At 40.8% G+C, this 20,667-nt stretch overlaps 1 protein-coding gene across 1 annotated transcript in view; it reads right to left on the bottom strand.

The window, feature by feature from the left end:
- Positions 1 to 1,064: 1,064 nt before the first annotated feature.
- Positions 1,065 to 20,667, bottom strand: part of tmtopsa (teleost multiple tissue opsin a) — a gene marked incomplete at both ends in the record, with an annotated part of 61,725 nt that continues 42,122 nt past the window's right edge. Inside the window, 2 exons of the mRNA XM_083928806.1 lie at positions 1,065 to 1,346; positions 19,358 to 19,591. Of these exons, the coding sequence (XP_083784932.1) occupies positions 1,065 to 1,346; positions 19,358 to 19,591 (516 nt within the window). The remainder of the gene's footprint in view (positions 1,347 to 19,357; positions 19,592 to 20,667) is intronic.

Here is a 20,667-nt window from a genome sequence, read left to right as displayed (position 1 = left end):
CAAAGACTTCTGTTGAAGCAAATAGTTTAACATTGTGGAAATTCTGAGTGAAGGCGGATGCCTGTCCAAATGCACTACTGACTATGTGCCTATGAGCAAGGCACTGGACTGCTAACCATTAAAAAGTTTAAAGATCACTCATTAAAGGGCCTGTGACATCAGTTCTATAACCCACACAGTACACCCTGCACCTTGAGTTTGACCAAATCCCACACAGCTAAAAAGCAGATTTCACAGATAGAGAATAAATACATATGAAATATCTCTCCATCTTCCATCCCTATTTGCATATAATACCGCAACAGTGCACATGCACGTCGTTACTGAAGGAACTATACAATAATTCTCCATCATGCACCTAGTTTACTATTCCTAAGTCACTATTCCTGACAAAACTTTAATGCTGCTAGCAATGCTACTTCCAACGAAGCACTTATTAAACCACTTAATTGACTACTTTTCCATTTAAAAGAGACAGGTGATGAAATGAATGATATTACTGGTAGGGAATCAAAGCTAAAAAGACTGACACTTAAAAATCATTACCAGTACATTCCCATTACTCTACTTCTTATCTCATCTTATCTGTTTAATCTTGTCTTCTCTAGGAAAAATATCAACGCTTAGGGTAATAAACATCTTTGTGTTCTTCAAGCCCACTTTGTAACCACAGTCTGTAACCGATCAATACTAAAATACATCTTATACCTCTTCCTGCACTCTGAACACATTTCTTTTGAAGTGAATACCAAGCATTAGATATAACTCAAAATAAATGATCCCAACAATTCCTCGACTATTACCATAACAGTCAGACAGTGTTTTCTTCAAAAATCGTGGACATCATTTAAATGCCCATTTCTAGCAAGACGGATAAATACTTTTTTGTTCTGCAGGGAAAAGCAGACTTCCAGCTTCTGCAGGTTTCTATTGTCCAGAGGTAGTCCAAGATGTGCCTTCTGTAAGTGGCCCATCACGTTTACTGTCTGGAGTAAAGCTCTGCAACCCTCAGTTGCACCAACTTTATCTTTATCTCATGAATTTTGGATGCTTAAAGCCAACCATCAGCCATCAAAGTGGGCCGAGAATGGTACTACGACTGGTTTGTTGTCTGAAGAAGGGTCTTTGGTGACATCAAAGGTTGGTTCTGCTGAGGGGCCCAGTTGGGGCATGGTGGTGGCCGGTTGGCCCAGGGAGGCTACCATAAATAAGAAGTCGTTGGTGCGACGCAGACCAGTGACTGCTACGCCCCTCATGGCCTTAGTCGTGACCTTGGAAGAGTTCTTTACACTGGAACCTCGTTGAGGAGTCTCACAACGCAGCAGAGCTTGAAAACATCTGTAAAACTGGGGCAAGCATAGAACACAGACATGTGATCAGAAATGTATTGTACTGCAAAACTGGTCAAGGAAACCACAGAGGATGAAATAGTAGAAAATACACATAAAATATTATATCTGTAATACGTTGTTAGGCATGTGTCTGAATACAATAGGTAGAAATGATTAATCCCTGACAGATATTGCCCAAACTCTTAATTTTCACATCTCTTTCTGTCCGTCCGTCTCTTTTTCTCTCTAGTGAACCTTTTTAAGCAAATTACAAAAATGGACTGATCAGACCCTCTTCCCTTTCACTACCCACCTCTGTACCCACAATTTCACTCTGTCTTTGTTGTTATTTAGTCGCCTGCCCTTTGATGTTGAACAGTACGCCAAGAGACACAAATTATTTGTGAAGTTCCTAAAGGAAATGCATCATTGAGGGTGAGAGAAAAAGAGACAATCTCATTTTAGGTGAGTAAACTAACCACCCAAGATTACGGGTTTAGTTTGCCGGTTAATGACCTCACTGTGTACACACTATGATTAAAAATGGAAGTGCAGTGCAACATAGGGCTGTGAGGGTACGGACATTTTCTTACCACATTGAAAAAGCCGCATATCACCAAGGTTTGAAACACACTGTGAAACCGTCCTTCGGCAGTAAATGTACAGTGTAGGTTAGAGTTTGCCCATTGATATACACTGAAGCTCATCAAGACTCATGAAGTGTCTTGCTTCCCAGCTGCTGGGCAAAGGTTAAGGGAGAGTCTGTGGGACTTAACCCGAGCAGAGGTTGTTGCTCTCTTTGCTCTAGCTCTGTTCACAGACACTCAGACACAGGTTTGCAAAATGTAGATACATATATCTATTCAGTGCCTTTTTATTGTAAATAAACTCTTCAGGTCCCAGTAACACCTGAGACGTGTCTGAATGTGTCTGAGACAAGCCTGCACAGAGCTGCGAGCCTGCACACAGGCAATAGTGCACACAGATGTCCTTAAAACAAGTTCATCTGTTACAATCCACCTAGAAAAGCTTTTTGGTGTCCATCACTCTTGTGTTTCTTGCAAATTGATACATTGATACATAAATGGAAGCAGGATCTATCCAGATTGACCCCGCCACCTTTTTTTTAACTCATCAAATCTATTTTTGTCACATTTAGTGAAGCGTAATCTACATAGACAGCTGTTTTAAATTACAGAAATATCCTGCTGTATATGCTTTAAACATATTAATCTTATCTACCTTGATTCATCAGCTCGGTCTGTCTGTCTGTTTCATTACAGGCTGAGTCCCCTCACTCACTAGGTGGGCGGGGAAGAAAATCACTGAATCAATGCATAAACACTGTGGGTTCCTATGGAGCCAACAGGAATTCTATTTTGGAAGAACTACCAAATGGTGAGTTGGAAAGTGGCAGCTGCTATCAGTGTCTCCATGGCAGGAAGCAGCTGTGACTAGACATACAGACAGAGAGAGAGATAGCTGAGGGCTCCATCACTGTCTCCATAGAGTTGTTAAAGGGAGAAAGGAACAGGCCCACTCTGCCACTCTGGTCTCACAATGGTCTGATTATAGCCTGAGAACTACCCTGTAGCTCAACAAGAGCACGGACCTGGGTGAGTGTCTGGTGAACATTGTTGTGGTTGTGGTCCACAGTTTGTACCGCTCAGAGCATGTGTGCTCAGTCAACCTTGTAAAATAATGCAGTGCTGTGCGGCTTAAACCTATTGATCTGCCCATTAGAGTCACTCCTCTTTAGTCACCAGCTCCTATTTGGGCCTGTCACGTTTTTGTACGTGTCAGCAATTTCTTTCTCCCACATGGGTTTCTAAAAGGAATGGGGTCAGCCACAGCCATCCCTGAAAAAATGTTTTCGTTTAAAAAGGGTGGTCAGCCCCTTGGCTGTAAATGTTCCAGTTATTCTCAAGGCCCCCCTGTAAGACTCATCCAATTCTGTTGGGTGGATTACAAGCAAGCTGTTGTCCATTGATACTGCCCTGGTACCTGCTCTGTCTGCAGCTGGAAGCCGATTTATGTGTTTATTTATGTGTCGCTCATGCGGAGTAGAGCAGTGAAGCCCATTGTGCCTGTTAGAATCCCCAAACCCCTATGATTACGGCCATACCAGAAAATTCTGTACCTCACAATTTACTGCCATTGTGAACCTTCAGCGCCAACACAGGAGCTAGTGTGCCCTTTAGTCAGGCAGAAAGTAAGGGAGAGAAGGCCTAGGTTGTTTAATGCAGGAGACTGGAGCCCGCCTCACACCGCAGACCTTTTTTATCATCCATAATCTTGATCTAATCCCAACCAAGTATTTTAGTAACTAACTTTCAGACTATCTTTTCTAGTGCTGCTCAGAATATCATTTTTTGATCTGTAGAACCAGGGTTTCTCTGTAACCTTCAAAGTTTACCCTTCCTGACACTTAGGTTTACAATAACTGTATGTTACAAGATGAGGTCAACTTTCTGAGGAGCTTCACAAGATGAAGAGCAATGATTTACTAGATTTCTTTCCAATCAAATTAAAAACATAAAAATCAGCGGTTCTCCAAGTTTTAGTCTTGAAAGGTTTCCAATGTGCACTTTTAACTGTAAATATACTGATGAACAACCACAAAGGGAAGTTTCAATTTGACATTCAAATGTGTAAAATTTAAGTTGTCTGGGATTTTCAGCAATTTCAGATAACAAGAGATATTTCCTTAAAGTGTAACTCCAGCATAAAAGCATCCCATGGTCTTTTTGGCATGAATATACATCAAATAAGCCAGTAAGACAGATTTTTTTCATTGATCACCTATTAACAGAGAAATCCCAGACAGCCGCTAACAGCCAGACATGGCTAACCCTGAGTAGCTTGGGGCGGAGCACTAAACCATCCAAAACGTCTTTTTTTTTTTTTTAAACACTAATATTGTTCAAAATAGTGCCAAATCTCTGCAGAAGCATTATAATAATAGTCCCTACATATAAAACGAAGCACCAACAACGTAGTTGGCAAACCCTAAGTTTTACAATGCTACAAGCTTTAGCAGCCGGCTATGTTCATATTGAGAGGCAGTCCATACAAATGTATTACTGAATGCAGTTTTATATGTCCCTACACTGTCCCTACACAGTTTTATGTGTGCAGGCACTCTTATCATGCTACTGCAGAGGTTTGGCGCTATTTTGGGCAATATTAGTGCTTTAAAAAGCCGTTTTGGATGATTCAGCACTCTGCCCTGAGCTAATCAGTGTTAGCCATGTCTGGCTGTTAGTGACTGTCCTGGATTTCTCTGTTAATAGGTGATCAATGGAAAAAAATGTCTCAACGGCTTATTTGATGTACAGTATATTCATGCCGAAAAAGACCATGGGATGCTTTGACGCCCAAATTACACTTTAAACACATTTCCTCAAACTGATTGTTTCAGTCTTTTCACATAAATCTTTCAAGGTTAATACCTCCACACGCAGTATTCCAACCAAGAAGTCATGAATCGAAAACGCATGAAAATATTAAGTGGACGGGCTGTCTCCAAGGCACAAAGGAAAGGCATTGAAATGTATACACCATATGTCAGGTTATGGTAAATAGTGAATGAACCCCTGGAAGTCCAAGTATTATGATTTAATTCAGATCTTCCAGTTTTATACCAACCTGCACACATCAGAGCCACTGTGTTACCCAGCTCAAAGTCCAGGTATCTGCTGATGGACAGGTAGGAAGATTCTGAATAATTGAGGACCGCAGCAGCAGGTTGAAAGCATAACAATGCATTCAGGGTATTCAGCTATACTTTAAATTCCAGGCATTTCCTACCACACAGACATACACTGGACCACAATTTAGACCATTTTCAAGTCCTCTTCCTCAGCTCCTCTTAATGTGGACTCTAAAGATGCCACTCTTGAGTAAACGTAGTATACTTAGTATACTTACAGTTTCAGGTATACTTATAGTCTACTACATTTTCTCATGAGCACAAAATATGATGGAGGTCTTTCACAGCATCTGTGTAGAGACACCACAAAAGTCAAATGCACACATTAAAAACATTTCAACTGTAAACAATAGTATATGTAATGATTGGTAGATTAACCAAGACACATTAATGAAATACAATTAATCAAACTAAACTTTGAAACAATAAAGAAATGGGATGTTAATTTGGGCTTGTGCTGGCTAAAATTATAGGTGGGACAATGTCCATAATCCTTTATGCAACAGCTCTTACCAGTATTGTTTTGTGAACATTTTTATATTACCATATCTCACTAACAAGTAGCGACTGTGTATCCAAAGCCTAATTAAAGCTTATTCACCTTAAAGAGCTCCATTGTTGTCTAAAATCAATTTAAAAAGCCTTAGATGAGTCACACTGCTGCGTTGGGGTGAGGTGAGTTACTGGGGGCCCCATTTTTGCCTTTTAAAAGACAAAAGTATAGTATAGTATATAAGACCTGGTTTTAAAGATTAACATCTTTGGCGAGAAATAATGGGATGGGGGTTGAGACTGAGGCTGGGGAAAATCAAGTATTAATAGAACGCGTTGTTGGTTTTGGTCTCCTAATTGGGCCGCATCACAAACTCATCCTGTGAGAATTTTGTTGTGGTTTGACTCAACCTTGGCCCTCTCCTGCATATTGCTGTCCGTCAAACGCCTGTTGGGTATGAAGAGGTGCAGAGAGGCAGAGACAGAACGACAAATGCCTCGAGACAAATTCTCCTCAGAATGTATTTGAGCAACACATGCGCCCCCTTTGTCAGTGTGTACGTAATCTATAGGTCATCTCAGAGTGAGGGTTAGCGCGGTGATGTAAAGTTGCAGGCTCCCTGTTCCCCTCAGCTGTCCAAACAACACACTGAAGAGTGTTAGACAGACAAAAGAGAGGGAGATAGAGACAGCAGACAAATGGTGAAGGATGAAGTAAGTTAAGACACAGGGGCATCAAGGCTAAGGTCAAGAGAAAGGTGAAGACAATGACAGATGAATAGATAAAGCATGACGGGGAGATGGAAGCCGAAATATGCACCGAAGTATTTTATAGAGAGAGGGTTGGAGATGACTCAGGAATGGGTCATCTCAGACTGGTCACATCACGTTTGGGTGATGCTTTTCATGATCTGGGCAGATGCTCTACGGGTAGAGAATGACAACAAGAGGGTCAAATGTCAGGCATCATCTCTGGCAGTGGGGGTGCTCATCTATTTTTCAAAGCACTTCTGCTTGCATTTTTCTGTTTCTACAGGTCTGTACACAAATATACTATCATTAGCAGTTCACACACGTTGGATCTGAAAGAGGAGACATCAGTTTTGTTTTTGTTGTATAAAAGTCAGACAAAATATGCATGCAGTAGGCAATAGGGTTGATGCAGTGGTCAGTGTAACTGTCGATGTGTGGTGGTCGGGCGTACGATTACATTACTTGCCCCATGCTGCCACTGTCGTTCTTCAAATAAAAAAAAAGATACATTTTTAAAATACTAAGGGTGTTGTAAATAATACACTGAATTTTAACTCAAAGTGTCTGCTTTGAAAGATTTCCATTATGACGTGACAAGAGCCATGGAGGAAGATTTGGGTTAAAAGCAAAGCAACAGCGCCTTTTAGAAAATATTTCAGATTTAAACCTGTTGCTAACAAGGAACCTCCTGATATGTTAATGAGGAAATCTGTAAACTTTGAAGTTGGCCGTGTTGTTTAGAGAGCCTGTGATCCTCTCCGGGGGCTGGATCCATAGCAAAATGGCGGAGTCCCAGAGATCATAGGAAGCGCTCTACAGACATTGGGCGTCATCAATAGATCTTTTCTTGCAAATTTCTGGTTTGAATATTTCCTTACTATGGCATCCCTAGTAGGCAGTATCTTCATATTTAATCAGTGGTTGTGTAAATGCAAAAATGGATAGATCCTACTCCTTTTGAGAAGCGTTCTTTGTGACACTAACTTTGCAGTGTTCCCACCAATGTCTGAGAAGAGTTCAATCGCAGAAAATCACTTTAATACATCATACTAAATGCAGTTTGTGGGATCTAAATGAAGCAAGGAAACATTTAAGCTTTCTTTTTATAAACATCAGCACATAACCAACTACTTCATTTGAGGATTGCATGACTTAAATTAAAATTAATCCAATAAACTCCCTGGTACTGTGAAGGATCCCGTAGACCACAGAATGGAACAAGTGCTCTCGACGAAAAAAAACCCAATAAATATAAGATTATCTACAACATCTAATGTCTATGTCTGTTTTTACACATAAGAAGTACAATGTCTTGGTTTAAATACCTGTTTACCTGATTGTTGGGACCTGGCTCAAGTGGCCAGTAACTAAGGGAGTGTGCATGTGTGAAGGAGGTGGATGTGAAACAAAGCATACAGATAAGCTTAAGAAACGTGCTAAGAGAGAAGAGAAGAAGAAGAAGAAGAGGAGCAGAGAGAGTGGTTAGACTGTGGCCTGTACTACGAAGCAGGATTTGGGGTTAGTGAGGCAACTTTAGGTTTTATCCTGAGTTTTTCCGTGTTGTCGTGTAGAGGTGGTTCTCTTCTTACATAGCCATGGTAACTTATACTGCACGCCTACCCTCCTGCAGAGCAGGTATAAAAGCACCGCCTACTGACCAATATGAGCAATTATATGATCTTCATTTGACTTATCTGTTATCTGCTTATTGAGCCATAGTTTGCCACTGTGACACATCGGATCATGCGCTTACAGTCCCACACTGTATGCATTTCAAAGCCATTTCAGTGCTTTTGTATTTCCATATCATCCTACAACAGAGACCGATCATTGTACTTGTGCTTTAAGATATGAAAGGAAGTCTATTTACCCTTTTAAATTCTTAATTTTTTTTTCTATACATTTCCTAAGCGGCTTTCACCGCCGCCGCATGGTAGCTCGCCTGCCTCCAGTCATTTCAATGAGGGAAGGCGGCATGGATTTGACCATGGGGGCAAGGATATGAAGCAGTTTCTTCCCACGTGTATGTGCACAGATTTTGCTCTGCTGCTCATAGGTCACATTGGGCGGTAACCGCCTAGCGGCAGAAGCCACTTTTACATACGCTTTTACTAATATTTTTTTTTCCTTGAAGGTAGGCAGTTGACAGGGCGGTTGGTGCATGGCGGTGTGAAAACAGCTTACAGCTGAAAGAATAAAGCTGAAATTTTCATACACACTGTAACATGTGTGATAGATAACCCCCTGTCATACATCTACGCAACACATTCATTTAATGTAATTATAGTCTGATCTACTCATGCCCTAGATTCGGCAAGAAACAAAACTCCCGCACTCACAGATGAATAGTCTTCTTATTTCTAGTTGTAAAAAAACTGAACTCTTTTTCAAGGGATATACATTTGTTATTTATATATACATTTTCTCTGTAAATGCTGGAGTTTTGTTTCTTTGATAATATCATTGCTATTATATACGGATATACGGTTTGATTTGGTGCTGTGTTCGCTGCCACTTTCCATTACTTTAAGTTTATTTTTTTTTGCCTCAATTATGTATTTGACTTCTTCCTATTTGTGTAATCTTATGGTTTGTTCTTCATTTGTAAAAATATGCCACTCTGCTGCCAGTAGACTTGACCATGTTTGTGATTGCTCGTATGCTGCCAACAGCGCCCCTTTAATGTTGACGCCCATGGTTAGATTTGGAGAACCTGGGTTGATTTACCACAGTCATGTGACATGTTCTGCTCATAGTGACTGCAGTTGTTAAGGTTAGTGAAGGGAGATAATGCAAATATATCCTGAAAATGTTAAATTGTTCCTAGTACAGGCCTCAGGACTAATGTAACCTAGGAACACACCTGGTGTCACAGGTGTGTCAGATCACATCAATCAGCCACCTAAAGAGCATAACACCATGGGTCATCACACTGATGAAGAGCCAATTTTGGTCCTTAAACATTGTTCTGTTTGTCATTTAATAAAAGAGACATTTTATAAGAAGTATTCAGCAGCGTTTGCAAGTTCTTGGGAGGCAGAAATGACACAATAAGGCCATTTCTTCTTGAATAACATTGCTATATGCCTTGTTAGCACAGTCATCCATGTAGTCTCCATTTCCAGTGACGAGTGTACCTTTATGATCCGTAATTTGTGGTTTTACAGAGAAGCTGCATGTCATCGTTCTACTGCTGGCTGCCGAGGTAGTGTCCAGCAAATGATGTGAGCTTGGTAAATAATTGGCAGACCTTCTGGGGAAACCCTGGTCTGATTAGGAGAGGTAGTATTCATTCCACTTTGGATGGAGCCGCTCTCATATCAGAAATCTGACCGAGTTTATTAACAACTAGAACTGAGACCTACACGTCCTACACACTTCTCTTTACTTCCCCTACAGTATACAACCATCCATTAGTCCATAAAAATAGTGTTGTCCCCTGACCACAATAACCTAATAAAAAACATCCACTCTGCAATACAGCAGATTGAATGTGAAGAGAATAGAATATTTAATATTTACTTTTAAACATCAGATCTCATCTGAAGCTGTACTAGTAAATGATTTGATATCAGATAATCGTATTGATTTATTTTGTCTTACTGAAACCTGGTGGCTGTCAGGAAGAATATGTTCGCCTAAATGCATCCACTCGTCACATTAAGCAGTCTTTTACACCCAACCTGGAAAACAAATATGGTATGCTAACACAACAGTTGATGCTGACTGACAGAATAAGCTCAGAATTGGCAAAATATAAAAGTATTGGTGTATTCAAACCCGCCTGCTACTGCATATACTACTAACCAGTGCATTGTGCAGTATACGGCACATACTGCGTTTGTAGGTGGCGGTAGTATGTATTAAGGAACTGTAAAATCTATTTATCATTTAGCATGCTTGCCAAGGCTTAGAGCTCCTAAAACATTGGACATAAAAAAACTCATACCACTCTAGCAATATTATTGAAAATACAACCGTATTTATATTTTTTGGTTATGACCGTTTGACAGTATGACCGCTGCTTTGTAGCCAGTCTGTGAGCATGACTGTCAGCTTGAGAGCTTGTTTCCTCTCAGGTGGTTGAGGAGCTTTTTAACTCAGAAAGGTAACAATACAGACAATAGTGCATACACATACTAGTGTAATGCCAAAGGGGTAAATGGAAGTATGGTTATATTTAAATTTTCCAATTAAAAAGATTGTCATATAAAGATAATATAAGGCAATGCAACTATGAAGTCAGCCTAAAGGCTCCTAAAATCATGTCACAAATGCATTTTCCATTTAGGTCAAATGATTGAAGTTCTGATGACTAGTTATTAACTCCAGTCAAATGTGTCCCAAATGCTCTGTAATGACCTGAATAATGGATGCATAATACATTCTGCAGCAATAATAACAACATACAAGAAGAAGAATTTTAGAAAATGACTTTTTCCCATCTCATTTTGAATGATTTTGCTTTATATGCCTTGTATAGTTCGTTATTTTAGTGTGGATTTTATCATATATGAAAATATGTAGTGTACGAAGTGTACGACCTAGAGGGGGGTGGCAGTAGCTCAGTCAATGGGGATATGGCTTTGGTATTGAAGGGTTGCCGGTTCAACTCCCCAAATGGAGTGGAGTGCCAGATCCTCTGCTGGGCACTAGAGCTGTAGCCATTAGTCGTTGTGTGTGAGTTTCTGGCCTTGATTTAAAAACAAGAATATATTAAAAAAAAAATCCCCTCCAAGGACTAATAAGGATATTCTTCACATTCTTTCTTTGCCATATGAAGAAGTAAGCCACACACAGTAATGATCAGCATCACTTCAGCACCATGGAGAGCGCACACCACATATCTGATTTTATCAATAAACTAGCTATTAAACTAGCGACACAAAACCCTTTTCACTGCCTACAATTTAACTTCAGTATAAATAAAATCAGCAGCATTGCCGGCCCTTATCTTATGCTAAGATTAATAGTCCATTTGTCCATCCTTCTCTGTTTCATATTGACAAACTGCCAATGCCTCTGCCTCTCTGCCTTTTCTTTCATGTTCCTGTTTGCAGTACGTTAGGCCTTGTACACTACAGTGCAGTAGAAACAACTATCCGTGAAGCAAATGAAATCCTGCGCTAATTGAAGATGGGAACCAGATCTGTGTTGAATGGATTCTGTATATTCTTATATAACTGACTAATCTAAGACAGACAACACAATCAAGCAGAATAGCCCCCCCCCCCCCCCCACGTAGATTTATAACCCACTGTGTCAAATCAAATGTAATGAATACTAAAAACTAAAAAATGCAGCAGACAAGAGCCCACTGCAGTCTGACTCAGTTATTCTCAACATTTTTGACATGAACTGACGCAGCCCTTCATCAGCTCCTAATGTATGTTCCAAACATTGTTAATTTTTTTATGCAATTGAACTGCCAATATTTAGGTTGGTTAGTTCAGCAATTGTAGAACTACTACTACTACTACTACTACTACTGCTCTGTGTTCGCTTTCTTACTGGTTTCCACACACTCTTACATAATTGCAACATCTAGTATTAAGGTGTTTGAAAAACTAAACAATCTTTCCAAGTACCTCAGTCTTTTTTTTAAGGGATTAAACCAGGGGTTTCCAAACGTTTCCATGCCAAGGCCCCCCAAACAGTATTAGCTTCTGGCCGAGGACCCCCTTTGCAAACCCAACATGCTACTAAATATATCACACATCAACTTTAAGAACACTTTTGTTTATTATTGAAAGCAAATCCTCTCCGATTGTGTGAGGTTTATTTGCATGACCAAGGTGGTATGAAGCTAAAAATGATGCCTTCCGGGCCTGCTCTGGAATGGTAGATGCTGTGTGAATGCAGAAGTTTGCGTGACCAAATGCTCTTCTTTATGTCTGAAGAAGTCTGACGTTTTTTTAGGCCTCTGCCGGATGATTTGTATCAAGTGATGCTGAAGTTTTGAAGCTTTTAAACACTCATTTGAGAGGGTCTCCAGACAGAGCACACCTTTTGATGTATGCTGACTCATTCCTACTGATTTCGTTCGTCAGGGGTTCTTTTTTGCAGCAGTGTCCTCCACAGCAGGGCTGTTGGTCTGTTCCTTTGGTCTCTCTTGTCATAATCCTGTCCATTTGAGCTGGCTTGAGGTGCAAAGCAGCTTGATAAATGGCAGAAATTGCCAGGTCTAGACATGACGTCATGAGGTCATGAACAATGTTTTGACTTGCAGGCAATCAGAAAGAGGAGCATGGCAAATAACATTTTCATATGTTCTATTATTATTAATTATCTTTTAGAATTATAATTTAATAAAAATTCAGAATGTATTTTAAAATGATCAAAACATAATAAGGTAATATATGTTTTTGTCTTTCCTTTTTTAAATTTTTCTTATCTTCCCTCCAATTTTCTAAGGCCCCCCTTAGTACCCCCTGGTGGCCCCCCAACTGGCCATGGCCCCCACTTTGAGAATCACAGGCTTAAACAGATGAGCTGTAATATGCTAGTAGATGGGTCTTGTTGCCTTTGGGCGGAGCCAGGCTAACAGTTTCCTGCATTTTTCCAGTCAATATTTGTCCAAGCTAACTAACAACTGGATGTAGCTTCATATCTAGATGAGAGATGTGAGAAGCACATCCATTATCTCGATCCATTTCTCATCTAAGCTGCCAAACCTTTAATGTTTAAGTCCCTTCCATTTACATTATTTCGTAACATACATAAGTTTCCACTCAGCAACAGTTTTGGCAGCAAAGCTCTTATTTACTCTCGGCAGACATACTGTACAACCCACCGTGTATTCACATGAGATAAAAGATAATTCAGTGTAAACTTACCCATAATTCCTAGGTTTTCTTGTGCAGGTCCCTGACATCCACTGTGGGCCTCTTGGCTTTGAGCGCCGTTTGTCGTTGAGGGGACAAACACACACCAGCTGCTACTTGTATCTGTACAGCATTTTTAGTCTTCAACTCGCCTCAACTCACAGTTTCCATAGTAACGGGCTGGGAGGAATTGAAGACTGAAAATGACATACAGGACATTCGTTGTCCCTCTGTTCCACTTTCGCTCCTTCCCACGCTGTCATGAGGACAATGATGTGTGGCTAAAATGGCCTCGTAAGGTCACTTGGCTGCGGTGGGGGCTTGAGAACAATGGAGTGAGAGAACAGACAGGATTGCAACAGAGGCAATCGTACCTCCGGATGACATGAGCAAACATCTGGAACAGTGTGTAGTTTTGCGTTGATTTCCAACTTCCCAATGGAATAACTCTCGACTGTAACTCTGAGGAAAGTTTAAACTCCAAAGCAATGCACAACACTCGAATGTCTTGGAAGCTATGATAAGATTTACTCTCCAATACACAGTATTGTATATAATGCTCTTTATAGCAAATGAAAATTTTCTGAAGAGAATATTTTCTAAAAACCTACACAGCAGTTTGTGCTTCTCTTGTAAGAACAGAATGAGATGATAGCGATTACATTGAGGAGAACGTTTTTATCAGTCCGCCTCAGTAGAACAATCCTCTGGTTCTCTCTGTTTTATTTTTTACTCATTATGATGAATTGTGTTTCAGAAAGGAGAAAGACATCTTAAATCTCAAGTGTTGTTTTTTTAGACTAATGCCAAGTACCAATACGTTTCCAAACAATACGATATTCACATTCAATAGCATCAAAAGACTCAGCCCACATTTTCTCTAAGCTGCACGGGTGCAGCGAGGAAGAAAACCCAGTGTGTTGGCGTGTGTTCAGTGACTTTCTCTGTACCAGCAGTCTGTGCAGGATGTTAATAAGAAAACAAAAATCTATTTTGTGCGCCAAGGACTTTTTGCCCAGACATTGATATAATACTTGATATAATATAATACTTTTTAATGCAAGTATTGTATCGAAGTTTAAAATTCTGAACTCCGCACCATTTGGATCCAATATATGAATACTAAATCAAAGTAATATCCAATAAATGTCCTAAATGATAAGGCATTTAGTCTGTGAAATTAATTTTATCTGTCAACCAAGGACAAAAGTTCCCTGCAGTTACCTCTGCTTTGGAATTGTGTTATTAATCACTTTATAATGGAGGTAAATCTCTTCAAATCTCATTACTGACTTTGGTGTCCTTTACATAGAAGTTGCACTTACTGTACAAGTTGTGTGCCCGCTGAAAAGCTTATTATACCAAGTACAACCGCAACAAAGAATTAATGTGAGTGAACGTAGTCTTAAGCTTATGTACTCTTGGATACGTTGGATGTCAGAAGCCCTGCAGTAAATAAGATGCTGTGAAACAAACATTTTAAAGGGCAGAAATAAAGTTTAACTCTACTTTCAACCAGGCCCTTTCATAGTTTTTTCAAATGAATTCTGTTCAAATTTCACTTCACCACTTCAGCTCATAGCCTGGGAACCAGATGAATCGGCCAAGCTCATGTTTCATTTGCTCTGGCAGATAGGTCTGGCCTTCTTCCCGTTCAGGCAGATTTCCAGCAGACCAGACCCTGGGAGGGACCAGACGCAACCGTTTATCTTGTATGAAGCGGGTTTAAGATGACAGAGGAGCGTCAAAAGTAACTAGCATCACACACACATCAGGCTGATAATACTGCTCATGAGAGAAAGTCTTTCACATGTGAGTGTACTGTTATGCTGTAATTTGACAAAGTTTGTGACTGCCATTTTTTTCCTGTCTGAAAATGGTACAAAGCTAGCCCTAACTTGCTCAGCGCTACATCGTTTCATTGCTCTGATTGGTTGTAGGTCTATCCAGTTGTGTCCACAGGTCTGTGCCTGTTGATAACTCCTCATGGAAATCGAAAATGCACTGAGAGGTTCCAGACTACGTAATAGGCATTTTCAAATTCATACACATTTGCAAATTAGTCAGGCTATAGAGTTCAGTGCTACTCTCCAAAACACACCCAGAGAGAGAGCCGGGAAAATCTCCAGCCAAAACTCCAAAATCCAATTTCTGATCCATTGCTTAAAATGTTGCAGCGTAAGGTACCGGAAAACTGTCGACTACTGCGTTCATGTCATATGCTTTGTGAATACTGTTGACAGGGAGAATTGGTCATGTCAACTACAGTAGCTTCCCGGTGGGAATTACAGAGAGGATCAGTGGACGTTTCTGCAGCGGCTGATATCACACATGTGGGAAAGTAGCTGTTTTAAACACAGGCCGAGAGCATATACCTGTGTATATTCTATTATAAGTTGGCAATCTCTATAGAAATGATTGCTGTAGTGAATTTGTTTGGTTTAATATTCATAAATATCTGTGGACATCAGTGTTACAATGATTAATGTGTGCCTTAACCCCAAAGCAAAACAAACCTGGATGCAACAAAACGGCAGCAAGCAGAGTTAATGAGGAAGTGTGTAAACGTGGGCGGATCAACCCGTAAGGGGGCCCCCGGGCAAAAATGAGCTCTGAGCCTCTTTATTGCTCCCCTCTGTGGGTTAAGTTGTTTGTAAATAATGATTTGTTTGTGGTCATTTTCTACGAAACCATAGACTTAAAGCCTTTGTCCCTGTTTTTATTGTGATCTTGAGATGCATATAGTATTACCATCAACATTAATTGCCACACAGTGAGACAATCGTTTTGGCGTGTTACTTCTTGACATGAAGCACAGTGTTCTTTCTGTGGCCTTGAGTTGACAGCAATTAAACCAAAGAGGCAAACAATTACTTTTTTTCTCCATTTTTAAAATGGTCTGAAGAGGTAAAAAGTTCCAAATGAAAACAAACCGAGTGAATTATTTAGTGTAACTGAATAAACTCTTGTCCCCTCAGATTTATCTCAAGCCCCACGTAGAGTAAGAGGCTACTGTGGGGCCCCGGGGCAGTTGCCCGCCTTGGCCAGCTGGTAATCAAGCCTTGGTAAACAAAGTATAAAAATCAGCAATTAAAGCTAGAATGTGGTATGAATTCACCCATGAGGTTATTAACAAACGTGTGGAAAACTGCTCCACCAGTGAACCATAGCAGCTACGGTATGTTTAAAGCTCTACAGTGAAGCAAGTGATTTAAACACAATTAATCACCGTGATAGAAAACATCAGGCCGGATTAAAAGTTTTTGGAATCATTCATTAAACAATACCTGCACTAACCATATCCTTTTGGGTCGAAACTGCGTCTGTATTACTACTGGTTAGGCAATGCATCTCATTAAATCGGACATGTGAAATCACCAGAGACCTTTGCTAGAAATAGCCTAATCTGATTTTAAGGGAGGAGACTGTCTGATCCATTTCAAACACTGTTCTGGACTCAGAGCTCGATCTTGGCTGAACAAGAAATAACTAAATAAAAAGGCTTCAACTGAATGATTCAACAACCACACGCTTGTTTCAATCCTTCTGTGGAGTAAATAACACAAACAAGCCAAAGTTGCACAATAAATGCAAGACTACTTTAAAAGGTCCGCTGCGATTTAATTATTTTCACAGAGCTGCCTTGTGTCACCCTGTCCTTGAGTAATAATTTAGAATATATGTGCATCTAGTTTATAATCTGATGTGCTTCCCCACATCTGGGCCACTAGTGACATAACACAAAGGATGTCTGATGTCGGAGTTCACTTCCAAGCCCTGCCTGCCTTTGGGTTTTATCCTGTCTCCTCTCTCTGGTCTTCCCGGCTAAAAAAGCACGAGCGGGGCCGGCACTGTCAACTTTAGCAGCTGATGGCCAAAAAAGTTTCTTCCCTTCAGCCTGTGACAGATGCGCAGTCAAGTGTCGGCAACATTTCTTCAACCGATGTATTGGAATGTCAGGTGCATGTGACCCCAAATTTAAAGGCCCTGCAAACTTCTTAGCTAAGCAACAAGTTATTCATTTTATATTTTTCAAAATGTTCAAACTTAATTATAAACAAACTAAGGGCTCTATTATGTTAAAAGTTTTATATTCAGCAGTGATAGTCCTTTCATTCATTCATTTATCTTCAACCGCTTGTCCCTGTCGGGGTCGCGGGGGGCTGGAGCCGATCCCAGCTGACATTGGGCGTGAGGCGGGGTCCACCCTGAACAGGACGCCAGTCTATCACAGGGCACATAGAGACGAACAGAGACAGACAACCATTCACACCTACGGGCAATTTAGAGTCATCATTTAACCTAACACAAGCATGTCTTTGGACTGTGGGAGGAAACCGGAGAACCTGTAGAAAACCCACGCAGACACGGGGAGAACATGCAAACTCCACACAGAAAGGCCCCAGCCGGGATGCAACAATGCTAACCACTACTCCACCGTGTCGCCCTCCGCAGTGATAGTGATAACCCTTATCCTCATTTTGTCAATGTAATTTCTCCACACAGGCAACTTTAAATGGAATGTAACAACGTAGTAAAGCAAGTCCAAATAGTAGCCTAGTTCAAGGCCATTTAAAACAACAAGCACAAAATGGGAGCTCCCAATTAAAGATAATAACTCCCTAAGTGCTTCATCATATTGTCTCAAGTGGGCATGGGCCAAGGTTAAATTAAGATCCACTTTGAGACTAATTATCAACACTTCAGACGATGAATGCCTTCCAGGGTGACATTTACATCCATCTTTATTTTTGCAGTGATGGTATGAAATTGCCCGTAGGTGTGAATGGTTGTCTGTTTCTGTTCGTCTCTATGTGCCCTGTGATAGACTGGCGTCCTGTCCAGGGTGTACCCCGCCTTACGCCCGATGTCAGCTGGGATCGGCTCCAGCACCCCCGCGACCCCGACCCCGGGATAAGCGGTTGAAGATGAATGAATGAATGGTATTATATCATGATATTACAGAATAAATAGTTTTCACTGTACACATATACGTGTTCGTTGGCTCTAAATTGGAAATAAACTTAGGCCTACATGTGTTTTGGGAGAAGTAGCTACCCCATAATGAAGGTTCATTAGCAAATGTAATGTGATTTATTGTCAGAGTTAGTAAGAGCCATGCAGTTGTTAAGTAACCTGCATCAGGTTGCGAGAAGGACCCTGTCCTGATTGATTAACTAGTGGACAATCTTCCCCTCCCCCCTCCCATACCTGTCCATTCTTTAGAGCTGCACACCACACATTGATTCCTTCTTCCCTCATGCGGCAGTAGATCACCCTTGTGTGTGTATGCTAAATCCATAATGCGTACTTGCGACAGCCTTCAGTCAGTCTTCAGTTGACAACAATTAAACCAAAGAGGAAAATTATTTTTTCCACTTTTTAAAAAAGCTTCCATCTGAACGTTTTTAAAGGCCTGGAAAGGTCAAAGTTTCCACAATTATTAAAGAAAACAAACAAAAGCAATTTTGTCTTACTTAAAGTTTGAACTCTGGTGTCCCTTCAGATTTCAGCAAAGGTTTTGCCAACACTAGATATAAAATAAAGAACCCAGAGATTATAATGTATTAAGTTGCTGTGAGCTGTGAATTCATCAGATCTAAACATTAGGTAGTCCAGGTCCTCAGCTGCCTGTACTGCAGAGCAGCCTGAAAGCGAGGAGCACTCACTATGCAGCTATGTCTGGGGACATTTCAGCCCACTGCACCCTGACTGAAACAACACAAACAGCTGCTTGACTAGTCGTCTTGAAGAATCTCAAGAGAGATTCTCCGACTGATGATTCGAGTCTTCTACTCTCAGGGGGCGGCACTGTCACAGAATATATCACATTTATCGAACTTGGCCTGAGATACACTGAAATGCAAACAGGAGGACCCAGGCATTGACTCCTTTCTCTTCTTATTTAACAGTTGCTGTCATAAGATAGCTGAATATTGAAACGCTGATGCTATTTGATAAACGTTTTCCTCAAATCTGTCACCAGTAGCTAGATTAAAATGTGGAAAACCACCTTCTTATTCATCACCTATACAGAGCTACGTCATTTAGATGAATCGGTATCAAGAAGGCACTGGAACCACTGATGAGAATATAAAACAATGACTCATTTCCATTTTATCAAACCTCTGTGAACAGTTTGAGATGAGCGGCCTCAGTAGGCACGATGACCTTCTCCTGCTGCTCTGTGACAGAAAGATAAAAGACACTGACCCCACCCACAGCCCTCCGTCTCCCGCTCTCACCTGTTTATTCATGAAGACATAGATGACTGGGTTGATGACCGTGCTTGTCTTGGCCAGGACGGAGGGAATGATGCTCGCCACGGGCGTGACAAGGCCCGCTGGCCCGAAGGTGGACACCAGGGCCATGATGCCGTACGGCAGCCAGCACAAAAGGTAGCAGATGACCATGATCACCACCATGAATAACACGCGTTGCTCCCGTTTCCTGCTCACCGATGCATTGATGCCGCTCATCTGGAGACAGCGAGAGAAAGGGAGGGAGAGGGGGAGCATGATAAAGGAGACAACAATGAGCTAGCAATGAAACGATGTGCTCAGACTTTGAGTTTTTCTGCCATGAGAGAAGACAGAATAGAGTGCAGGTCAGGTTGAAGGGAGAGAATGAAAGGTGTATTGAGAAGCACACAACTCTTAATTTTTGTTATTTGGGACATCAATCCCTTCTGTTATAATATCATAATGATCAACAAGTAAGACCAGTAATTGATGTTGTAGAAAACACACGAGTCAGACGAAAAGATTGATTCCATCCTCATAGTTGTTTGTTTAAATGTAAGTCACCTTCACGTGGACAAATTTGCAAGCAGACAAAAACCCTTCACCCTCCACAAACTTTAGAGTTTAGCAGTCTCCCTGTGTGTATCTCTGCCTGATGGCCACATGTCGGCTGTTGTCACTCAACTTCGCCATGGAGACACTCTCTGTCAGGAAGTCACTTCTAAAAAAAAGGCTCCTGCTGTGTCAGTTTTCTTTTTCTTTCCTTTTTTTTTTTTTTTTTTTTAGTATGCTAAAATAAAGTGAGGGTTTTGTAAACTGTGCACATAGTTGCACACCTACAAGTAAATTACTCAAGCAGAAAAACAGCATGACTTACTGAACAAAAAAATTCCAATGGTCCAGTGATCAGTCATCGTCCCTCACTGACAGCTGACCATGCTACTCTTTCTCCGTTAACCCCTTCAGGACACCTTCATATTTGCAAGGTCTCCTACTTATGTTGATACTTCTGTTTTAGCACATTGCATTGCATACTCGGTGTATACATATTTATTTATGCATGCTATAAAATACTATACACTTTGTTAGGTGCTCGCCTCCTGCATTGTTCACATTTTACTGACCGTGCTATAAACTTGTGCATTCCTGAAGACTGTGCCGCCGTCACTCGCACTGCTGCATTTGCATGAATATACGCACTAATACAGCACTCAGCTGTAACCAGACAGGCAGAGGGTTTGCATGGCTGCCACAATATGACACAGAGCAAATAATTGCTTTTCCATTGTGGATAAACAAGCCATGCCAGTGAT

This window comes from Echiichthys vipera (genome assembly GCF_963691815.1).
Source record: "Echiichthys vipera genome assembly, chromosome: 15".
Classification (NCBI taxonomy): domain Eukaryota; kingdom Metazoa; phylum Chordata; class Actinopteri; order Perciformes; family Trachinidae; genus Echiichthys; species Echiichthys vipera.
Note: the sequence above shows the minus strand (reverse complement) of the source record. Positions and strands in the feature narration are given on the sequence as shown.